The sequence below is a fragment of the Dromaius novaehollandiae genome, chromosome 4, assembly GCF_036370855.1.
Source record: "Dromaius novaehollandiae isolate bDroNov1 chromosome 4, bDroNov1.hap1, whole genome shotgun sequence".
In the NCBI taxonomy this organism is placed as follows: domain Eukaryota; kingdom Metazoa; phylum Chordata; class Aves; order Casuariiformes; family Dromaiidae; genus Dromaius; species Dromaius novaehollandiae.
The window spans coordinates 21,535,281-21,560,226 of record NC_088101.1 but is presented as its reverse complement, the minus strand read 5'-3'; the positions used below and the strand labels follow the sequence as shown (position 1 = coordinate 21,560,226).

Here is a 24,946-nt window from a genome sequence, read left to right as displayed (position 1 = left end):
TTTGCCCAATAGGGAAGAATGAATAAAAAATAAATTTCCAAATATGATGTGGACAGGTAATTTTCAGAAAATTCTACACAGAGAAGGGAGAACGAAATATAATCAAAATATGTAAGTCAGTCATAATAAAAAATGTGTTTGGATATGGATTGTACTGTCAGAGAACTCTTTAACAGAGGAAAATCTGCAGGGGGGACACAGAGGCTTCCTCTGTAGGTGGGGACAGCTGAGCATACTGCCAACAGTTGTGCCAGGCAGAGGGTTTAGTAGTCCTGCGGATCTGCTGGGTGAACCACCTGTGTGAGCACACTCTGACTTGTTTCCGTTCCAGCGAGGCAGCTCAGTCCAGGCCGCTTGTCTGCCCTTTGCTGTCTTAGTTTACATCAGCTGCAACAGTTGTGGAAGGCACCCCTGAGAAAAGCTCTGAGCCAAAGGGTGTCTGAAGCAGGGCTGTCCTTGGGCATAAGAATGGTGTGGAGCATCTGGATGAAGGCGCTAACATCTCCCTTCATCACAGCAAGATCCCCAAGACAACATCTGTCTGTAGTCTCGGTCCCTTTATGTTATTAATAATTTCATGTCTAAGACCCAAGAAATAAAGTTCTGACTATAGCAGATCAGAGTCATGTCATTTGAAGTTGGCAGTCGGTGAGATAGTCATAGCCCCAAACGGGATGGTAATTAAGGAAGATAGAACATAGCCACAGCATTTGCTTGTTTTCTGTGTTCACTGTAAAAAAGCAGTAACAACCAGCATTCAGCAGTTTTAATTCTTCCCATCCTGTAGCTGCTGTGTTATTATTGGTATAAGTTTGCCTGAGAACTTGCAAGTTTGATGGCCTGTGTGCATATGTTTTAAAGTGGGCCTCCTGAAAATGTGCCGCATTGTAGTGTAGTGGAGTTCTGTATGCCGGGAATCAGTCGCTAACAGTGGAAAATGCTGTATGCAGTTTTCACTGTGTGTTTATAAACCTGTGCATTGGAAAGGGGAATCAGGAATGAAGTATGAAAAAAAAAATAGATGTAGGGAACTTAAAGGTGCAGCAAGGTCATAGCCATTCACTCAGTTTTTTTTGTTTAGTTTGTTATTAAAGAGCACAAGTTCTTGCATGGCAGCACAAAGGGGGCAGGGGGCAGCATTGATTGAGCAGATCATCTCCACTTAGCTTGTGGTGAGCACTGTCCTTCCTAAAGGAGATGTGGGGAGGTCAGGCAGCAGACTTGTTTCCATGTCCTTTGCAGCAAACAAGAGATGGCAGGCTGTGGAAGGAGAGGCATATGCTTTAACTCCCTGGAAGATCTAGCAGCAGATGCTTTTCTCTGGCATGCATTAGAAGCCCTTAAAAATAAGCAGAAAATTGGCCACGGGAGGAATTCTCAAAGACTCGCGTGTGGTTGATCACATCTTTGATACACAGCAGACTTAACCTTCCTTCCAGTTGCATTTGTGTGTACCACAGGAATTTCTACTAGTGCAAATTGTGAAATGGTCTCAATCTGCTCAGCTTGACAAAGTTGTACTCTGTTATATCTAATTGCGTTGCTGGTGGCAAGCTTTTCCTGTTGTTTCCCCCTACACACACATGCACGCGTGCGGATGCATGCTTCCTCTTGTAACAGTGGGCCCTGCTAGCTTGGATGGCTCCTTCTCTTTGTTTCCAGCTGTTCTCATATATACCCCGGTTCCTTTGTAATGAAACACCTGCGTATCTTTCAGAAAGCTAGAGTCTGCACTGTGTAACCAGCCAGTTCTCTGCAGACTGCTAGCATTTGTATTGATAAGACACTGACCTGAAAACTAGTGTTTTGGAAACCTGCTGGTAGGTTTCTGAGAAAGTTCTCAATAAAAAGAGAATAGTAAAGGACCTCTCTCTTTTGCAGTACTGTCACCTTACTGTTTTGTTGTCTGATGGTAAAGAACAGTCGCTCCTATTTCTGCAAAATCACATTATACAAATTTCTCATAAAAGAGCTCATTTTATCTAAAACAACGTGCTTAGACTAAACATCAACTTCAGCATTTCCAAAGATAGGAATGAAAACACTAGTTTTAGAATTCCTAACCCATTTTTCTTTGGTAATCTAAACTAAGAAGGGTGCCAAAATACATGGCAGATTTATTAGCCTCTGAATGTATTAGCTTCACTTGCAAAGAAGTTTTACAGTCTTAGAAAACATTTATTATCTGATAGGAGATAAACTGTTGTCCCTGATTGAAGTTAGTACAAATTTTGCCATTTCAGGCATAGTTTTGCTTCTCTAAGTAGTCTGATTCAACACATGGAGTCAGTGAACTATTCAAGAGTTAACCACACAGTGCCTATTACTAATACTGTGAAGAAGCAGTCTCCGGAATACTCCTGGCATATGGAGTGAAAAGCTATAAGGAAACATACCGTCCTGAAGAAATCACGGGTTTGCTCAGACCTGTTTCTTGCAATGTCCAGGACTTTATCGGTATTAGTAATTTATCAATTTAATTATTTTTTTTCTGTTTATTTCAGGGCCCTCCTGGTCCAAAGGGCGAGAAGGTGAGTTGATGTACGGGTGATGCCTACAAAGTGAATGGAAAGCCCTCCCAGCATGAACTAAAGACACAGTTTATATTGACACAGTGTAATGTTAGATTATGTAAGAGATCTGGGTAGCACACAGATGCTGTGTTAAACCTATCATCTCATCTTTCCACTTTGCAGGGAGATCAAGGTGATCAGGGCCCTCGGGTAAGCATCTTAAAAAAAATGTTACACTTCCCCTTCGCTGAGTAGACAATTAGTCTTTAGTGCAAAACTAAATTAAATACAATGTCTGAGCTAATTATGCTTATTAGCTGCATTTACCCTGCATGTTGAAGTAAGTGTCTGCAGGACAGTAATACTGAATATGACAACATAGTGTCTGGGAAGATTTGAGTAACAATAGTAAGTAATACATTAAATTATATAATTCCACTATGGTGGAAACACCTTTCACAGTGATTTTGCTCTGCTGCATAAGAGTTGGCTTTCCTAACCAGACCTTTCAGTTTCCCCAGCAACGTTTTCACGCCTTGCATGGGCTCCCACAATGCAGAGGGCAGGTGGCTTTTAATAAATGTAGCTCTAGATTTCATGTAAAATGTACCCAGTATTTAGAGAATGATAAAAAAAAAAATTATATATGCATGTATTAGCTCTTTTACCTGACATGTATGTATTTAATATTATAATAATAACAGTTTTATCACATCTGAAATATATTCAGACAGAGAGAATATGGTTTTGTGGTGGATACAAAGGTTCTTTTAATTTTTAACAAGAGGAATACAGGGGTGAACACTCTGATAGATTGGCTGTGCCAGTTCATTCTTCTTTACATCTGTGCTTCATTATAAATTGTCTAGTTACATTGTTCTAATGATACAGTGGCTCTATTCAGTTACATATTTATAAATTTTTCTGTAACAGCATGTGCCATGGAAATTTTTTCTATCAAATGTTAAATGTTTTGAGTGTACAATTTCTTTTTTGTTTTTTGTTTTTTTTTTTTGCAGTGAATAAGATTATTTTAAGTCACAACATGTTTATCTGAATTTTGTGTTATCAGTGTTGTATTATCTATAGGGTTCAGTCAGGCCTCCTGTCATCTTTGGTGATATGAGTGCATGTTGTGGAGATAGAGGCTTAATAATAACTGCTTTATTATTTCAATTGAAGCTCAAGAAGACCTGGAAAAGTATTTAAATAAATAAAAGGGTAATTGTGAGTAACAGTGAAAACAACGTGTTTTTATCTAGACTAACATATGCAGATTGAAGGTTCTGAAGTCTGTGGAGATTTCCTTTTAATTTATAAGCAAATAAAATATATCTCCGAAGCCCGTTTAGGCTATATATTTTGGTGTGTTCTTTGCTACAGATCTCATGGTGAATGTGAGGAGAGTGTTGGAAGGCGAGTGGAGCAGAGTCTTGGTAGCTTTGGAGAGGGTTGTCCATTCAGAAAGCGTAAGTGAGAAGCCTGTGCATAGGTGCTTGTTGTTAGTGGACTTGCATTCAGTTAAATTGGTGTTTAAGAGAGCAAATTTGATGGATGAGCTATTTGATGAAGGATACAGTAATAAATAAATACTCCATTGTGAGGAGTTTTACATGTTTGAGGATATGAATCTGGAATTCTGAGTGTTGGAGAAGCTCCCAAGGAAATACTCAGAGGTGTCAACACAGAAAAACAAGTGAAGTGGTATCAACGTAGGCGCTGATGGTACTATTTGTTGTTCATGCTAGCAGAAGATGGGAGGGCAGAGGATGGTTTTGGAGGGAAAACAAAAGTGCCATAGCTTCAATGGATCTGGAAATCTTGGTAGGTGGTTGGAGAGCTGGAAGAACTATGAAGTGGAGAAATATGTTGTAGGTTTCAGACCCAGGGCTAGAAGTGCTGGCTATATCTAATAAAAAGATAGTGCAGGTTTGTTCAGTGTTATCTTGTTGGCAGACTGTCTGCAGGGACTGCAGTGGAGTATCTGATAAACAGGGACTGCTGTGTCCCACTTTGCCAAGATTTACCCCCTGTGTTGGAGGGTATATCCACTGGACCTTATAAATCATGGTTATGGCTACTTTCTGTTTTTGGTAAATCAGGTACAGCTAGAAAGCAAAAATATCCAGCTGAAGGAATTTACATTTATGGACATCTAGTTAATATATCTGCAGCAGGAGGTGCCAGTAGAGATTAGCTAAGTATATAGGACAGAGATGAATATATATAGACAAAGTATAGACGCAGAGGTGGTGGATAGCATCTTGTGGTCTAGCTGAAGCATCACTGATTATGTAATCCATGCATGTTATAGTAAAGTACTTCTTTTTGAAATATGTAGGTGTAAATTAGGTAATTTGCCCAGTCTTGTGGGTTTTCCTGTTGCCATTTTGAAGTGGGTTTGAATGTGTTTTGCAGTAACCTTTCCTTTTCCCCCCTGTGTACATTTCACAAGTAATAAGTACTATGATGCCTCTGACCATTTTATTTTTCACGGTACAGTAGTTATCTCTTCTGATTACTGTCTTCAGGGTGAATCTATTCAACTTGCTGTGCCAGGGGATTTAACATATAATGAATGGAAATTATATGTGTAAGCCAGTCATGCACCAAATGAAACTAAACCCATTTAATCCGTGGGTGGTTACCTTTGCATGTAATTTTCCACCACTACCTATGTAAAATAGATGATTTTAGAGGTGTCACCATACTGTACTATTTTACAGAAGTATTGTACCTGAAAGTGACTTTGGAATGACATATGTTTGTATTTGACAAGCTTGCAGACAGATTGGGTATAATATCTAAAAGTCATGGACATTTTCAAACTATTTCAGCTTTTAGAGATAAGGAGCCTTCAGGGTTTTTTTTTTTCTTTTATGACACTCTACATATTGTTGTGAAACTCAGACTTACTTTAGCAAAGATCTTATTGTTTCATGTCATTTTTATGGCTTTGAAATTTCAAAAGGACCCTTTAGTCTTTACAAAAGCTGTTTTATTTCCTCCAGGCATTTTCGTTAGTAAAAGAAACCAGAATAAAACGTAGAGACTTGTCAGGTCAAGATGGGACCCCGAAGCTTTTAAAATCCTGCTGAAATGAAAAGAAAAACATATCTGAAATAAAAAATTTTGCTTTCTGTCCTCACACATACCACTGCAAGTTTTCACCTTGGGTCATGAGATTTTGAGAGCTCCTTCTTTCTCAGATGATTACAAAACTGTAAAAACTGTACTCAGCTATTTCAAAGCTTTTTATTCAGTCATTGGACATACAGAGTGTATACAGTATTTCTTTGAAAAACATGTTTTCTTTAAAATATCCTTGATAAATTGATGCGTAGTAGGGACCTGAGCTTGTCCAGAGGTCATGAGCTTGTATTCTTAGAATAATGGGTGTGATTTTTTTTTTTTCTTTTAAGAATCTGAGAGGTTTCCTTAAATATTTGGAAGTGATCTGTTGGCTGGTCTCCTCACCTGCACTGCCATGTTACTTAATCTAGTTATGTCCATACTGCTTGTAGAAAACTTCAGCCAAGGCATGATGCAACATCCAGTAGTCTGGATGATGTAGAAGTTCATGCTTTGAGCGCAAGTTTGAGCAGCAAGTTAACACACCTTTTGATCTCATGAGACCACAGATAGGTTTTGGTGGTTATGTTCAAAAATTCTAATCTTATTTGAAGAAATGCTTTTTTTGTTCATTTTATATATTTTTATGTCAGGCTTCTTCTCTACTTGTTACTCTAATATTCTAGTAGGCTAAACATTTACGTCAAATGAAGAACTAGATTTCTTCAATACCAGTGTTAAAAACACTAATGTTAATAAGTCTTTTGTATACTTTTTTCAGAGGACATAGCTTCATGACATGTCCATGGACATTTGCATTAATGTACTGAGCCATGACAAAATTAAAAATGATGGCTTTTAGCTTGTGGGCTATTAGAATAAGTGCTGATGTCAGTCCATTGCTCAGTTCCAGTTGCTGAGCTCTATTCCAGTCTGAAAAAGCCTTCGAAGTTTCCTTAAAGAAAGGACTTCAAAGGATTTATTGCCCAAGCAGAGATTGTACCCTAATTAATGGAAACAGACCTTCAGAGGTGAATGTTTGGGAACAGACTAGCTAGCACTGAGCATCTTAATCAGTCTGCTGTCATCCTTCTGTAAATGACATAATAAACATCATCTTTTTTAGTTCTGATAAATGAGAGATTTTTTCTTTATCAGGTCTAGAAATAATCAGCCAGCACCTGGCTTTGGATTAGTTTTGCTCTACATACAATATGAAGCCACCCAGAAGCCATACTTCAGTAGTTTCATAAAATTATTTACTCTTCTTGGTATATTTAAGTAAATTTTCTAACAGCTGGGTCTGCAGAAAACTGATAGCATCTCTAAAATGTCTTCAGCAGAAGAGATTAAGTTCCAGAAAAGAAAGGTATTCAGAAGCTTATTTTATTGCATTAACCTTTGTTGACTTGAAGATTAAACAGATTCTTTATATACTGTTAAAACAGTTGGGCTCAAATAATAATATAATGTTCTTTTTTTATTTAACCCTTTCATTTTCCCTGTTTGCTTTTAATATATTTGCTGGTTATTTGCTGCCCAGGAAAGTGAAAAGGCTGTTTGGCAATAGAATTTTTGTAGGTTCTACTCTTCTGTGCTGGAAAACTATTTAAAATGTGTCCAGTTTTGACAGAAGTGGGCCTGGGAACAGTGTGCTTACTGAAATAAATACAAATATGTGTGTGTATATACAGATTATGTATAAACTCAAGTACTGTTTCACTTGTTACATTATGGACACAACTTGAGGAAAACTTTTATAAACTATCCCATGTTAAAAGGAAACTAAGGATAACTAAGGATTACATTTTGACCTAATGTTTGAAAAAAATTAATGAAACTTGTTTTCAGTGTGTGTATTAGCCTTAGTTAATATGTTTTGAAGGAATATATAGTAAATACTTCGGGCCTTTTCCTGCTCCTACTGACAATAAATGGAAAACCTATATTGACTTCATTAGAATCAGTACCTCATTCATAAATTTGTTTACTTTCTGGTAAATCAGAAAATAGTTTACTGAATGCCGAATAAACCATAATCATTACGTCTTCACCTTCTTTTAAAGTCATCTTATCTTGTATTATTTTTTGTTCAAAGGTTGGTGCATTTTTTTTTTTTTTAGAAAGGAACAGGTTTGCATCACAAAATAGAAAGTAGTGTGTAAACTAATCTGATGTCTTGCTTTTCCTGATAGCAAGAATCCAGCTGAATCTTTCTCATAATTTCTTTTATAAATACAGCTCCGGAATTTTATGTGTCTTAATAGAGGGACTGCTCAGATTTCATTAGCATAAATTAGCATCGTCTCCAGCTTTTTCTTTTCTGAAATTTGGTAATCTTTGTTTTTGTTTATATGAATACACTATCAAAAGCCAGAGCAAAGGTCATGATACACTGATGATATTCCCTAAGTTATATTCTTATGTGTGTATAAAAGTATATTTTCTGGTTTACTGTGCGTTACTTCAAGCATAGTTCACTGATTGGAAAGACACAGTGCTGCTTTAAATTCACGCTCTGCTGGTACGACTACCCACATAGTTAGTTCTTCTACTTTTTATTTTCCTGTATGTAAAGCAAATTATAGTTTTGGTTATAAGCCATATCTATCCACTGTTTTCTTTATAAACTGTACTGTTACTGTTCCACAATAAGCAGACTGAAAAAGCTTACACGATTCCTTCTGTTTACACAACTTTCACAGAAGCAGCCTCGTTGGGAAAACCGCCTGACTTCTCTTTTAATGCCAATTTGCTTGTGAGCAGTTAATTTAACTTCTGAGGCTGTTTCCTTGTCTGTCAAAAGCCAACAGGGGTATTTACCTACTCCATTCATGGGTCTAATTATCTGTTCTGCTTGGCCAATTTTAGGCTGTTGTGGCTCCACTGGTTTCCATTAAGTTGAAACTAGGGTAACAAAGTAGAGCAAGGTTAGTATTTGTAATTAGAAGAGGTTAGGAAAGAATTCAAATTGTACTGGCTGCCAACTTTATGTCTAAAACATTGGGACACATGGGCTTGAGCTGTGCCTTCATTCAGAATTCACACGAGTGTTCTTCTAGCTTGGATGACTCTCGAGGGCCAAGCTATGCCTTTTATGTTGGGCTCATGAGGTACCACTGGGGAATGCAGAACAGCTGTGACACTCAAGGGAGAGTGCCACATACCTGCTCCCAAGATTAGGATGTTGTCATTCCCATCTTAAGAACTGGGCAGTGTGTGTCTTCACTCACCACCATTGAGTTTGCATCTTCCTCTTTATTAGCAATGCCAGAGGAATGGGAGGAAGGAAGTCTTGGTACGTCCTCTTCTCCTTTTTCTACAGCCTTGTCCCATGATGAAGAAAATACTATGTAGACATTTTATGTCAAAATGCAGCTGTCCTGCAGAAATGTTCCAGTACTGAACACTTAAATTGGACCAATTTGATCAAAAACAACCCATTAAAAAGATTTCAGACAAGTGGTTTGTATCTGCTTCAAATAACTGCAGTGGGTGTAAAATTAAGAGAAACACAATAAGCCAGGACGGAAGATTTTTGCTGTGAAGATTAACTTGTTTTTTTGCGAGGATCAATCCATTTTGAAGTAAATTGATTCTTACCACCAGTTTCAGGCAGAGTAGGCCTGCCCTCAGGAAGGATATTTTGTGTAGGTCAGATTGTGATCACTCATCAGAAGTCATAACTCAGTTATGTGTGGAAAACATACTTGCCTCACTGAAAATTCATCAAATACTAGAACCAAACTAGGTAAGTGCTGGCCTCTTCTGGTTTTGTTCATTTTGAAAGCAGTGCAGTGTCAGGTAGAGTTCACTGTGAAAATACAGAGGTGATTATAGAAAATAACACTTCTATAATGATCCCTTTCTAGCCTGAGACAGCTTGTGCTAGTTCTTAAACATTAAGTTTTTATTATTTTAATATAAAGTCTGAACCATTACATAATGCATTCAGATGAAAACTCCTTGCCGAATGACTGCCTAAGTGAAAAGAAATTCCTGGATCCTTGTCTTTTTGCAGTGCACTGTTTTAGTTAGCAGATTTGCTGATGGAGAAAGCAGCAGTTACGATAAAAGGGATAATATAAAAGAGCTCCCACTGAGAGTCCATGGCACTGTACCGAGTGATGCGAACACTGTATTCCCCAGGGCAGGTACAATAATTAGCTGCAGGACTGGCGCTTGGTCTGAGGGATTAATTAGAACTTGAGGTGGTGCTGGGGGGAGGAAAAGCAGCCATAAAGATTGTCACGATCACTCTGGCCTGAAGCCTGTGTGATTTGATGTGAAATAGCAGCAGCTGGCTGTAACCTTAGGAAGTGCAAGTGAACAGCAGGTGGTAATTCCTGTCTCATTTGCCGTGTCTTCACAGGAACATGTAAGCTTGTGCCGCATGGATTTATTGGCAGGTCAGAAGGAAAATCCTAAGGAGGACTGTGACATTTAGTGCAGTAAGCAAATGCAATAGTCAAAATGGAGTATGTGCAGCATAGTGTAAAACTGGTAGTGTTGATGCTTAATGTTGTTTACTTATCATACAATAAGGTGGTTATGTTCTTATAACATTGACCTCTTGCAGATAGTAAGCATGTAGCACAAAGCTGCATGTACTCTGAAAAATTTAGGCCTGCTACTGGAAATTACTCCACTGGAGAATGTGATGGATGTAATTCGGGAGTTACTACATCTGAGTAGAAAATCAAATGGAGGTAGTGGTATGATCTGTCATCCTTCAGTTTTCTCAGTGGCCATCGTATGGGAATGAGTAGGCTTTACACACATTTCCAGGTAGGTAAGCAGGGCACTGTGACGTGGTTCCATGCCTGTTAGCCTCCCCCAAACATCATGCTTTGCTTGGGCATTTGGGCAGACGTTACTGGAAGTGGTGCAACAAATGTGTTAATTTAGAAAATGTAACCAGCTAGCATGTCAGGGTGAGGATGAGTTGTCAGCAGTAGAATTTAGTGGTGTGGTGGTTGCTGTTGATCATTCTAGTGTTTTGTATTCTGTAAGGGCCTCCCAGGGTGTAAAACAAGAGCCCTTCCTCTGTGCAGTTCAAGAATCAGACCAAATAAAGAGAAAATTGAGTAACTTTGAATCCATCATTGAAAAGATTTTATATTTATCTATTTTTTAATAAAAGAGATTTAAGATTCATTGCTTTCTATTCAGGTTTTAGTTGTTTTGTAGACTTCTTGTTTGTGTTCATGAGTATTGTAGTTTTACTGAGAAGAGGAATGGACCATGTGCACAGCAGGACTAATGAGTCACAGATGTAAAGATTCTGGCACATTACCAGCTAATAACTTCTTTAACTTATATTCCATAATAAGATAAATGCAAATTTGATACATCTGTTTTCTACATGATGCATCATTCTAGTCTTAGCAGTGTCTCAGGAGTGTGTTTCTTTCAATGTTTGGAATTTTAGCCTTTTTTAGTTTTGTTTTCTTTTTGTTTCATTTGGTTCTAAAGAGGAAGTTTCAGGTCACTGAGAAATGTATTTAACCGCACCCCACTTCATCAGAAAGAAGTGGGAAGGCTGGTAAAACTACCACTGACTTAATGGGATCCACCTACAGGGTCTCAGCGTCCTCTTGTCTCACTGGGGTACATCAGGAATAAAGCTGTTGAGTGCATCTCAAATGCACCAGTGAAAGACATGTCTGCATCAGAAAATTGCTATGCCTTTTTTTGTAAAGATCAGCATAATCTGTGTGATCAAGAGGATGTGTGATGTTGTTGAAGGGGATACAAATAGAGCAGATAATATGATATGTTAGTAGAACCTGCTGCAGCTATCGCCTGTTGGCACTTTCTGCCAGGCATCCTCATGGCACAGCTCTCTGGCCAGCTGGGGCTCACAAAGGGCTTGTCTGCTATAGTGTCCCACGCTGCCTGGCTCAGCATTCATGCAGGACTCCTTGGAAATCATTGTGTCAGGCAGCCACAGCCTGTGCAGCCTCCCCTTTTGGAGTTGCCAAGTTGCACCCCTGCAGCTGTACTTTCCAGGCCTCCTAGCAGGGGCCGTGCCACCAGCTCCTCCCCACAGAGGTGGTGTGGGTGCCTTGCATGCAAGTAGGTAGCTTAGAGGTACTAGGCTGTATTTCATTTTGTATTCCTCAGCCTGATGTGTCTCAGCCATTGCCTGGCTTTCCATGAATGAGCCTTTGAGAACCTCAGCTTCAGACAGTGTGCTATGTGAAAGACGAGGAGAAGGTTTGGGGGTTTCTTTGAATATACTTCTCACCCTCAGAAGGTTTCAGCTTTATTAAAAGGTTTAATTCCCACCCTCCAAGGCAACATGAGAGAAGTGCAGAACTGAGAGGAAAATTCACCTCTCTCAGTAGCCCACGATTACAAAATTCTTCTTTGCTTATATCAGTACAGTACAAGTTCTGCACATGTTAGTAGACAGAATATGAGAAGCCATATGCACCATACAGTGTTTGAGAGGAAAAATTTGCTCTGGATATGAAAATTCTGCTATGTATATATTGAATGCGTTGAACTTGGCCATTCTGGAATATCCCAGATTTAGTAGTAGACTGTTGTTCAGTGTTTATAATTGTGTATGTATTACCAGTTTATGTGCTGAATGTCATATGTTAAACAGAACAGGAGGAGCAGGATGGTAATTATACAAAGTGCTTCAAAATCTGCTGTCACTGCTGTCAAGTTCTGCAGCAAACCAGATCAAAGCTTTCTACATAGCTTTCTCTAAGTGTTGTAGCTTATTTTAATTGAAAATGGCTCACTCTTTAGCTGGCTGATAGCCTAACAACTGTCAAATGATCATAACACTTCCTTTTAATGTTAAAGAAGGTCACCTCTGTGCGACTTTCCTTCTGAAATCTCTTTATATTCTTCATATAAAATCATAACCTTCATTTGCGGTGTAGTGCAAACCTAATCCTGTTTCCCATATGACAGAGAAGCTGTTACCTGTCAGTAGGAAATGTGGGACATACTAAACAGCGTTTGTTCTGTTTGTCTGTTAGTAAATTGTCTCTGTGATGTTTGTGTTGTGCTGTTTTGGTACCATGTTATGCTGTGTCCCTAGGGTCTGCCAGGCTTCCCCACAGTTGCTGCTCTGCACAGTAATCAGATCCTCACCGTCAAGGTTTGTGGCTGACATGTACCTGTTCGGTCAGGTCTCTCTGTATCAGCATAAAAGTGCACATGAAAAACTGGTTTTATTGTTGGATGCCAGTGAATCCTTATGGTGGACCTAAGTCAACTGACTTTGCATGGGTGTAAGTACTCCTAATGCAGAGCCTGAGATCAAATCTATAACTGTGTACAGTGTTACCCCCAGCAGCACCCACATTCCATGTGCTCTTGATCAGTATTATATTTTTAGATGAGGTTTTGTGGTAGTTGTGCTTTACTGAGGCGTACAGGAGTGTGGAAAATGTCTGTGAACTATATACAGGGTATATGTAGAGTCAGTCATCTGTTTGTTTTGCTTCAGAGGTTTAATCTGTATGTGCATATTTTTCAAAGTGCATTTGCAAATTACGCAGGAAGGATTGAATCAATCTGATTAAGCTGGGACTCCAGTCCTTATTAAAATAACACCATTCTTCATGGCACAATATGCTGGTTGGAAAATCTGACTGAAAGCTCAACTGGTGCTTTGTCTCTAGAAGCTTTGCTGAAAGAACAACATACAAGAAAAATTGATTTTTACAGCCTGGATGATGAAAAATTTAAATATGAAGAATTCTCACAAGAAATCTGTGGAAGTGGAAGTTACACAATTAACTCATTGTGTGTGATTAATCCATCAGTAATAAAACATTGTGTCCTGTATAATTAGAGGTTAATTTCTTCAGCAGAAAAGGCACCGTTTCTGTCAGACAGAAGCACCAGTTTATATTATTTTAGTTACTATAAATCTAATGAATATATCTTTATTTCTTTCTCGGGCCTTCTGATGTCTATTCTTCAACTCTCTCATCTCTGATCTTCAACCTTTGACCTCACCTGCCTGATCAGATGGTGTTTCCTAAAATCAATCATGGGTTTCTCTCTGCTGATCAGCAGCTCATTAAACGCCGCCTCATTAAGGTAGTGCTTAATCTCACTGGAGTCTGGTTCTTCTTTACGTTCGATTTACTTTTTGCTGTACCTTTTTGTCAGATGGCTTCTTATAGCAGGTTGTTCATTTGAAAGTGTTTTGCAATGAAGCAATTGTTAGTGAAATTTATCCCTTAAAGGACTGTGGTCAGCTTTACTAAACGGTCCACATTTAAGACACAAGCAGCTTTTTTTCAGTGGTTTGCAGAAATGTTCTGCTGGAAATCATTTAAGTTGAGCACTGTTCTTTGTGATTTTTTTTTTTTTTTCAAAAGGGGAAGGTAATATGTTTTGGCAGCTTTCCTGAAAATTGGCTTTTACAAATTAATAGGTCTAAGTCATTAAGGGAGTTGGCTAATTACCACTATCAAATGGCTCCCCAGAACAGTTTAAATATTGTGTACAACTTTTTGGAAAAGCAGTTATTTTCCATCCTCATTTTTGAAATTTTTTCTGCATGACTGATGGGCTTTGGAAGATTGCTGTACAAACTTTACAATTCTCATAGAGACTTTTTTTTTTTTAACTGAACTTTATTATGGTCATGCCAATCTTAAAGCAAACATTTTACCTTCTTGTTGAAAACAATTACTTGCTCTAGAAAACTGAATGAGTAGAAGATTGCTAGGCTACTCCAGATTTTGGTGTAAGTCCTGCTGTAGGACAAGCAGTTCAGAATCTGAACCTTCTGCTCTGCAGCTGATTGCACTGGACAGGTACAACACGCTGGTCTTCAGGCAAAGTGCCGTCTCTGCCATAGGAAGTGAAAAAGCCAGTGACCAGCTCATGGCAGCTGCTTCCAGCCTGTCTTGCACTCTTTCTAGGTAAATCAGTGTCATCTTGTGTGGTTGATGCCTCTAAAGCAAACTTCTGATGGTGTTTTTTTGTTGGTTTAGGGGGACCAAGGACAAGCTGGACCCCCTGGGCCTCCAGGGCCTCCAGGACCCAGAGGTCCCCCAGGAGATACTGGCAAAGACGGTCCTCGAGGGATGCCTGGCATACCGGTGAGATAATCTGTTGCTGGTACGGTGTCCACATTCCTCTCATGTGCCAGCTCATTTTCTAAGATGTTTTGTGAGGTAAGATTTGTGAATAAAAAATATGGAATCTGAATCACAGACTACATGGCATACCTGCAGAGAGAGAGAGAGAGAGAGACATGCACGCACACATACAGATACAGACACAGTTCACAGCAGGGCCAAGAGTAACACCTAGTTTTCTTGCCTTCCATCCCTGATGGTTTTTCCCACAGATTCTAGAGTTTCTGAGTTGCTCGTTCATGTTTTAATAGCTGTGTGAAGAGGGCCTGGCCCCACTCTACAAGTAGCAAATGTTTCTACTCCAGCTTTGAGATAAAGCTAAATTTGAGACAAGGTCATTGCATGGACTGGCTTGGCTTCTAGCTTCCTAATGATTTAGCCTCAAAAATCCTGAAATTAAAGTAATAAATTGCTAAACACTGGCTGCCAAAAGTATGATAAAATACTCCAGCTACTCAGTTCTTTGAATCAGATTCTGCCATCTTTACACAGGTAGAACACCACTGTTTTCTTTGGCTCAACCCTCATATTTTGTTAGAGCTACCAGCAGAATCCGTTATATTGTTCATTGTTTGTTTTAGGCACAGAATTAGCCCCACAGCCTTTTGGTACTTTGACACCTGATGATGAAAAACTTTTTAAGCAGATACATAAACGTATGACATTTTTTTTCCCAAAATGTTTGTTTTTCACTTTACATTTTGTGACCTCCTCAGTTTTCTTTTTCTTGAAAGAAGTATCTGTCTTTTCATCATGAATCTTCATGTGTTATTAATGTGGAAGATATGTGATAAGGCAGCTGAAGTGTCGCATGTCCATGTGCCCGCACACACACCTTGTAAGAAAAGATCAAGGCCGAGAGTATGCATAGGCAACTTGCAAGGTGAAGAGCAGCACTAGAAATAGAAACAGTTTTTTGAAGAAAAATCATAGCTTATTATGTGAGGCCAGGACAGGAAGGCACAAAACTTCCCTGCAGGGCCTTTTTAGGTAAAACCAAGAAAAAATATCTAAGCTCTGTTTTGGCCTTATTCAGGTTGCCAAATCCAAAATTACATTAACTGTACAAATATAATGTAACATGATGGTAACAGTAAGGCTCTGCTAAAACTGTGGGAAAATCCAGTAAGGCTTTGCAATTAAGGATTGTAGTACTTAGGTTTCTGAACAAAATTGCCCCGAGAAGTTCTAGAACATAGTTATGAAAGGGCATAAAAATCTATTGCTATCATTTGTGATGCTATAGTTTGGCTACCTACTCATTTTTGGTTAGTCCTGCAGTACACCCATGTTTTGGACCTCACCTGGATATCCCTTGTGTTTGTGTAATGTGGTACAATTTGACTGCATTCAGCAGAGTTGCTTCTGGTTTGATGTCGTGATGGTGAGGCTGAAACCACAAGCAATTTCTAATGCAGTGATAACATTGTTATAGTTCACATACACGAGGGTAGGAGCTGTTATTAGCTGTTATAGTAAGTACTGCTGATTGCAATGTGACTGTGGGTTGCTTGGGGTTTTTTTGCCTCTCAGCAAAGGGAACATTAGTGTTTCTCATAACAGGAAAGTAATGCATTTTATGCAATGAGGTCATTCCATTTTATAATAGTTCTGTAGTGATTTTTTGACTTTAGATGGCAAGAGAGAGTTTCTTTTTATAGTTTTTTAAACTCTGGCTATCTTAAGCCCTATAGCATTATGAAAAATCAATTACAGTACTGCTAGAATCAGACACAAACAGCACTCAGATAGAAACCATCCAGACTGCTGATTACTGTTACCATCCTGGTCCCTCTAAGTGTCCTATACCCTCAGGTTAATGTTGCTGATCCTCAACAGACTTTTTCCTCCATGGTTGTGTGATTGATATTTAGTCAGGCAGGACAGCTGTAAAGGGAATACAAGGCCCAAAGGTAGTTACAGCTTTGTATTTTTAAAAGACATGTGTGGACCTTTCAGCTGAAGAGCAGTCCCTGTTGTCCTAAACATTCAACAAACAGTAGCTACGAAGTGTTACGAGCATGGATGTTCCAGCATCCCACAGCTGGAGGAGAAAGTCCTCGCTATGACCAGCTGTCATTATAAGGCAGTCACTTCCTCCTTTGCAATGCCAGGCAAAGCCAAAAAAAACTTCTAACAAACAAACAAACCCCTCCCCCCCCCCCCAAAGAACGGCCCTTCTCTTCCAGCCTATTCTTGTCAAGCAAAGACCTTAAAACCACCAGAGCTGTAAAATGTTTTGGCCCCCTCCTTACCCATGCCCATACACTTGCTGTGTATCCTGAGAAAGTCAGGAACCAAACTAGCAAGGCAGAGGGAGCAGCTCTATCCTGCAGCTTTCGTTACTGCTCGTCCTCAGTGTAGCAGGGCTGAGAAGCAGTCTGTGTGCTCACATCTTCTCTGTCTGTGCCATTACTTCCTCCCATGCTAGAAGTGTGTATCCTGTTCCAGATACTTAAAGCCTCTAGCAATGAGGATGAGTCAGTTTCTGGGGCAGGAAATCTTGAGAGCTGAAGAGGTGGAAATACTAAGGAAATGCTGTTGGGCCTATTGCCAGCAGGGAGAGCACCAAGGAAGGGTAGGGGTGTAAGAAATGGTTGTGCTGGCTTCTGCTAAGTCTTTCTTTGGATGTCAGCAGAAGAAAATGTTGGGACTTGAACATGTTTGCCTTCGCATAGAGCAATACCCAGCATTGGTGCCTCCCATGCCATATCCTTCCTATCTCCAGACACCAGCACAAGGATTTAAAAACTTTAATACCTCCAAAAAGAAGAAGAAGGGGAAAAAAATATTTCCTGGTAATGGAACAACAGAATATGATATTAGCCCTTGAAATCCTTTTACTGTAAAGGTGATGTGTCCCAACATTTATGGAGCTATCCTGATGCTGACTTCAGGCTGTGAGATTGCTGTATACACAAGCTAACAAGGCTTCAGAGTGAGCTGAAAAGTCCAACAAGCTTGGGTAATTAGCTGTCTGAAGCTTGAGCTTGTGTGGTTTCTCTCTCCTGGGTATGTCAGTGTGCTTGCAGGTGGTATATTTCTGCTTCTGAATGCAATGCACGCATACCCAGAGAAGCAGTTCTGATTCTTTTTAGTTGTCAAAAAGAATAGCATTAGCACAGTGCTCATCAATTTTTTGACAGTAGGTTTTCTTTTGTGACAAAGCTGCTAAAGAAGATCCTGCAGCTGTGTTGATACAGGAGCACGTGGGCTGCCCTATGAACTGTTGGGTTTACAAGGTGGTGATCTGTAAACCACATCATTGAAATGATCAGAACTCTGTTTTTGCATGGGTATTTTTAGCCCGTATTGTATGACTGATTCATTTTACTGGCTCTATAGACAGTTATATGTATAAATGTGGGAAAAATGGGGACAAGATAGTTTCTGACTTAATGTAGAGCCGTGTCTACGGAAAGAGAACGCGTGGGAAAAATTATGGGTTACCATTTTGAAAACCAGTCCAGATATTTAACTGCTGAAAATAATAATTATTGCATGGCTTCAAAATCACAATATTCATGGGTTTATGCAACATGATAATTCACAACAGTAAGTTATGCTTGCTGACGGAGGTGGTGACACAGGGCAGTAAGTCATTTTGGAGTACATAAACACTGCGATTCTGGACATGTGTGAAAATAATCTTTCTCTGTGTCCTTTAGCATCCCTGACAGGAATGCAATATTATAATTGGAACCAAGGGACTGAGAGTCAGGAGATCAGTACTTAAACATTTAAAGATTATGAAACAGCACCTTGCCTTTTAAAATGTCTGTGATTTGGCCTGTTACTTTAAAAAGAAAAAAAATACATATATGTGTATTTGACATGCAGTCAACTGCCATATTTGTTTAAGAATGGAATTTTAAGACACTTTGATGTTATTAGGTAAAGAACTGAATACTGAATGCAGGAAATATTAATGAGTTGGTTTTTTTTAAGGGGGAGCCAGGAAAACCAGGTGAACAAGGATTGACAGTAAGTACTCCTCTTTTCTTTTCCAGCTTGCTAAGAAATTGTAGCAGAATACATATATACTTTTTAAAATATGGAACTCCAAAAAGCTTTATGACTATTTATTCCCTAACCTTTCTTTGTCACAGACTATTTGAAATCTCATCTGTGAAGAAAACACGAGAAAGACAAATTACCTCTTCTTACATACAGTTGCCTGACATACAAGGCCAGATTCTTCTTTCAGCTTGCAGAAGTAGAGGGAAATAAAAACAGATAGGTGCACAGTAAAGTAAAAGAGCCAACTCAGTTGTCACCCACTTATAATGCCCCACTCCTGGAATTGCCCATCTATTACTGCCTGCAAAGTTGAGTTGTTTTCACCTTGGGAGCATTGGGCAGCAGAATAGCCATCTACTTGTTTAAAGGGGAAAATCCCAGTTGTCTCTCTGGCAACAATTCTGGCCCCTTTCCTGCGCCAGAACAGAGAATATGCAGAACTGCATACTGAAACTCTCAGAATATTCTTCTTGATATCTTCTTTTTTTTCCCCATGTGTGGGAGAATATAACACCCAAATGAATGTGTTTTTTTTTACAAATATTCAGATATGGAAGTAGATGTTTTCTATTTCATCAAGAACTGATTAATCCTGTTCATTTGGAAACAAATTGAAGCTCCACTGCTTTTAAACCAGCTTCAGCCACAGGGTAAGGCATCAGAAGTTTCTGACTGTCATATATTCCCAGCCGGTGAAGCATGCAGTGATTTTTTTCCCCTTAAGATCTCCCTAAACACTCATGGTCATTCTTATTTTTTATGAGAGATGACAGAATTGTAGCCCATGGCGTGTGGTTTTGATTCCTGAATGCTTCTGAGTAGGAAGATTATGGGCTCAGCAATCAGATCAGATATGGTTGCTATCTGTTTGAATTCATGAAGTTTTACACAGGTATGATGGTACATTACCGCTGCAAATTGCAAAACATTTTGGATTGCAGTGCGCACATATTTTTCACAGAAGATGAAGCTAAGATTCTTAGATGCTGAAATATCCTGCTGTGATCAGGCAGTTAAAATCCTGTAGCTTTTCGTTTCAAGATAATGATTTAACAAAACAAAACCCAGAGCCTCCCAAAGGTACCACCGAGAGTTTTAGCAAGTTTACTGGGTCCTTTTTAGTTCTGTCCTCCTGTTGGTTTTTGATTGTCTATTGTAAATAATGTGCATAATAGTTGTGAAGGGTGTTTTTTTTGTTTGTTTGCTTTGTTTTACTTGTAATATTCTCCTGTTTGCCCTCTGGATCAAATTCACTCAGATTCTATAACAGTGTCTTCCTTCTCTGCAAGACCAGATCTTCAGGGTCACAGAAATTGCTGAAGTTTTTTAGGAGCAACATACTCTGCATCACTTTTAAGTCTCCATGCTCAGAAGATTCCCATCATTCTAAAGCAGCCAGCTGTGTATAAGTATAAAAGAACTGTTACTGATCTGTTCCTCTACATCACCCCTGACAGTGTGTTTAAAAAGGGAGGAATGATGTTTTGAAAAGCAAATCAGCAAGCTGAGTTAGAAAAAGGCTCTAAACTACTTGAATTTCTATCCCTGAATTTCAAGTGTGAAAGCTATTCTGATTTCAAAAGTGTTAAGTTGTGTATAGATCAAGTAAAGAGCATCAGAATATCAGGGAAGCAATTAATTTCTTTGTATCCCTCTTGCTGCTCTTGACGTACCCTTTACGCCAGTACAGATTTTCAAACTGTCATCACTGTGGAAGATGCTACAGTTATTCATGTGCTGTCTAGCTTCTTCTGACATCTTCCATCATGTATTTCTGCACTACAAATATTTCTGCATTTCCATATTGAAAGCTGAGATGGTAATGCAGAAATGCACACCTCCCCTGTTGGAGTGTGCAGTGATTTCCTACTTGCCCACATGTGCAAGGCCCTTTCCAGTAAGGAACCAAGCACCGTGGCATGTGCTCTGGTTCTTCTAGGATGGAGGCGGAATACAGCCAAGGGGAGCACCAGGTGCCATGAAACAATCCCTACAGTTTGGATGTAGTTGCCGAAGTTGGTGAAAGTCAGAGGCAGTTTATATCCTGTAGGATCATACTGTCAGTGTCATTCAAATCAGTGATGCTGTTCAAGTGAAGAAGAACTTGCAGGCTTGAGCCCTAGGTTGCAATAATGACATTAGAAGCTGTTGTCTTTCAAGAATGTTTTGGCAACTGTGTTTGGTAAGATGCCTTGGTATTTCTAGGTGAATGTACAAAATAATATTAGAGCTGATAAACTAAGCTTTACTCTCTGGACCAGAAACTTCACAGCTTAAAATTACTTAGTTTTCTATTTTCTCTTCTTCCAAGCAGAGGAATAAAACTCTTGAAGAGTGAAAGATGGTAGATAATGAGATAACAGCATGTTTTCCGGCTTGTGTCTCAGAATGCACCACAGGCCTATTACACCATGTTGAGTAACTTGTGACCTGCTCACACAATATGTGCCTTGATTCACAAAAAGTTTAAAACATTTTGATGCCTTTGGAGTTCTGGGAAGTGTTCACATTCTCATTTCAGTGAAGAAGGAAATTCAGTCACTCTAGTGAAGACATGGCAGTTTACTCTAACTGAGAATCTGCTGCCACATCCCCATTTTGAAGAAAGTTCTGTGTCAATAAAGAAAACCGTGTTTCAGATGATGTTACGAGAGAGGGCAGTAATAATTCAGTGCCTCTCTCCATCTCAGGCAGAGGAGATTTGCTTGGACCAGGTACAGAGAATGACAATGTCTGAGGTCTCTTGCATGAGTTCTCCTGCTTTGGCATGAGAGAGCTCAACCTCTCTTGAGTGCACAAGGGAATGTGCCTTGAAGACAGGGAATGGCTTCTCTTTTTTTCCCCATTTACAATGTAAGTATGTGTGGGTTGATGTAGAGTTAAGGAAGGAGAGGGTTGGGAAAGCCAGTTGTTGCTTACAGGAGTCTCTTCATTCTCCATTGAAAATCTTTCCAGATTGTCAGAGTGCCAGTCTGCTTCTATTGCTGCTCTATGCATGTGGTTGTGATACTGTGGAGAGTTGTTTCCAAGGTTTTTCAGCTCTATTTGTTGTTCGTATGTCAGGAAGGACCTATTTCCTCTTAGAGCCGAATAGGAGGTGAGTGTGTTCAATTCACTTTTGGTATGATGGAGGCTGAGGTTTAAGTTAGAAAGGAGTGACAGTGTGTATCCTTAATGTTAGAAGGGAATGTAAGAATGACTAGTTAGTTGCAATTCATGTCTGGTTTCCAGGACACTTAGAAGCCCTGAACAGCTGCTCTCTACAGAAGATAAAAGAGATCGGAAGCTTTCCCCACCTTAAGTTCTTGAAGATACCCTCATTCCTCCTTGTAGAAAGAAGTAAGAGAATTCAGAGGGAGGTTAAGTGGTGGGGCGAAAGTGAAGGGGCAGTAAATTTTGAAATGTTATGCGGAACTAACAAAATGTCTGCTACGCAAGAGGGAAGGCCCATAGTTCCCTTGGCTTTTCACCCTTTTCAGTTAAAGTTGTGTGCTGCCTCTCATAATTCATCTCTCTGCCCATACCGTTTACCTGGTCTTTCTGACAGTAAGGACTTTTAAATGCCATATAAGAATTCTTCTGTTTTATCTTCTCATTTTTAGCATGTATCATAAATGAATTTATGATTGTTCTGAACTCAAGAGCTAAGATTCCTACTTGCAGGCTGTTAATGAGTACTTAAATTGTGGTCAGTGACAGGAAAACTCAAAGGCTGATACTGATAGATTGACATTTTCAGACCGTTAAATTGCAATACAGCAGACACTGTACTTAGGGTGTTCTTGTTTCTGATTTCCATACTGGACAGTTTTTTTGAACATTATTGGTGCTTTTATGTTTAGAACTGTTTTAAACTAGTGCATAGTGATAAAAATTTGGAATATCAAAAATTTGCCGTGATTTCAGCTCCTTGGAAAAGAAGTCAATTTAAACATGTTCAGTGTATGAGTCAACCACTTATTGTCACTGAAAAAATTCATGTTAATTTTTACACAGAAATTGACTTTAAAGTCATGTAAGTAATTTTACAGCTGTTCTGCCTGAGCAGAACAGTCCAAAATGACCACAGCATTCAGGTAAAGGTGTCTCCGTGCAAAAGAAATTAATACTATAATGGTTAACTGAAACACAAAATCCCTCTGCTTAAGATGTATTGTTTGCCAGAGTAGCAGTTTTGTGCTTATTCAATCTTATTGGGCATCTGTTCAAGAAAACTAGACTTGATGTTACTGTTTTTCCTAATTACTCAAGATAAGGAGGACCTTCTTCCCAAGGACATTGCCATATCTGTGAAGGACAGCAGAAGAGAGTAACTTTGCAGTTAACTGTGCAGTGTCACATCTTTAAAATGAATTAATACTAATTCTTCATCTGACATAAAAAAATGAACAGAATGAACTCAGAGAGAGCAGGCAGAACTGACTGGGAAGTGCTGCTGGCTTGAATTCACCCTTTCAGGTCAACAGCCAAGGCTAGATATGTGAGTCCTTATAGCTCCTATGGGAAATTGCTAATACAGATGTTGTTTTCAATAGGCAGAGCTCTGCTGTAGCTCTCTGTTTCACTCTGGTAGCACGTTCATACTAAATTTTAGAAGGAGATGTTCTCAATCTGTTTAGCTGCAAAAGTTTGTGAAGAACTAGCAGCTGAGATGTAAAATCGCAGTCAGTGCCTCTCACAGTAATCACTCTTTTTTCCCAGTACAAATACAATTGGCCTGAACTTGTAAGTGCTAGTCTTAGGAAGAAATAGTCTTTGGCATTTTGTAACCTCTGTACTTCAGTAACTGTTGTCTGGGATGTCAGAGCAATGATTAGGAGAATGCTGATGACAGGCTCTGTCTGAGCACTAATTAATAGTTATTGCTGCTCTTTTCATCAATGTGGGCAATGGCTTAATCAGAAGTTATATGAGGTTTCCCATTATAATGAATCTCTTTTCTTAGCTGGTCTTTCTTTTATCTAGGTGATTCATCAATACTAAACCATTACACTTTTCAATACTAGTAGTCTAGAAATTACAGTCTTTATAAAACACTTCTCAAACATGCAGCAACACATTTGCAAAATTACTTTGTGTGCCCATTACACACAGAAAATGGGATCAGTGGGCAGAATACTGGCTCTGCTGAAGTGAAAGAGGATACTTAGTGTGAAACCTGCACTTTCCTCTTCATGTGCATCTGGTAGTTTAGGTTTCTTTCCTAAGTTTTTTATGCCTTTAGACTGGTAATTAGAAGGTTTGTGGAAATAAGGAGATGCTTCATGATTCATATAGGCACCAAAGGGGAAATATGCATTCTCAGGCACAATTTGGAACTTTTGTCCCATGGACGAATGGAGACAGTGCCTCCTAAAGTCCTTCTGGTTACAAAGACCTTTCACTTTAGTTAGGCAATATGCAAATTTTAAAAAACAGAATTTTTTGGCTAAGCTTTAGTATAAGAGTTTTTGTATGGTAGTGTATTGCACTGTTGTGAAATATTTTACTTTAAAACTTTTTCGGTGTACAAAAACACTCACTTTTCTATTGTATTTTCTTTAGATACTTTCATTTGCTGTTTGCACTTACTGTCCATGAAATCTGATACCTTGTGAAACAAATCATTACTGCTGCCCCAGACTCACAAACAGAAGATGACTCAAACTTCAATTTCCTACATTTCTTTAAATAATGTTAAGCAGCTGAGACACTTGAATTTGGTTACAAAAACACCTTGAGTGACTATTGCTAAAATGTCACACCCTGAAATTAGTTGTGCTTTTGAACTGCAACTTTAACCTTTACAGAGCAGAACTATTTCCTACTTTGCAGCTTGCTGGGATACAAGTAACAGAGTATGGTTAAAATGGAAAGTATAATTGTGACATTAGATGGGAGGCCTAGGAAGAATCCTGAACTCAGCACATATGTTTTGACTGTATTTGGGTCAGCCTTTTCTTCTTCTTCTTTTTTTTTTTTTCCTTAGGTACTTATTAACCAAAGCACTCAAATGCATCCAGCTGCAACTTCATTTGATCATTTCTGTCATGCTCAGATTTGATATGATACAAGCTCTAGAGGTTCCTTGATTTTAGAAAACAGTCATTGAAGAATGGCATTCATAGCAGAAATCTCCTAGCTTTTAAAAACACAGATATGTGGAAGGCACTTTTGTAAATATTTGCTTTCTTGGATACCCAGTTTTCCAAGTGCTTAAGTAACTGTCAGTTCTCC

General features: G+C 39.0%; 1 protein-coding gene across 1 annotated transcript in view; it reads left to right on the top strand.

The window, feature by feature from the left end:
• COL25A1 (collagen type XXV alpha 1 chain) overlaps window positions 1-24,946 on the top strand; it is a 309,930-nt gene that overhangs the window by 206,727 nt on the left and 78,257 nt on the right. The window contains exons 8-12 of the mRNA XM_064510576.1: window positions 2,505-2,531; window positions 2,697-2,723; window positions 13,587-13,658; window positions 14,564-14,671; window positions 18,659-18,694. Of these exons, the coding sequence (XP_064366646.1) occupies window positions 2,505-2,531; window positions 2,697-2,723; window positions 13,587-13,658; window positions 14,564-14,671; window positions 18,659-18,694 (270 nt within the window). The remainder of the gene's footprint in view (window positions 1-2,504; window positions 2,532-2,696; window positions 2,724-13,586; window positions 13,659-14,563; window positions 14,672-18,658; window positions 18,695-24,946) is intronic.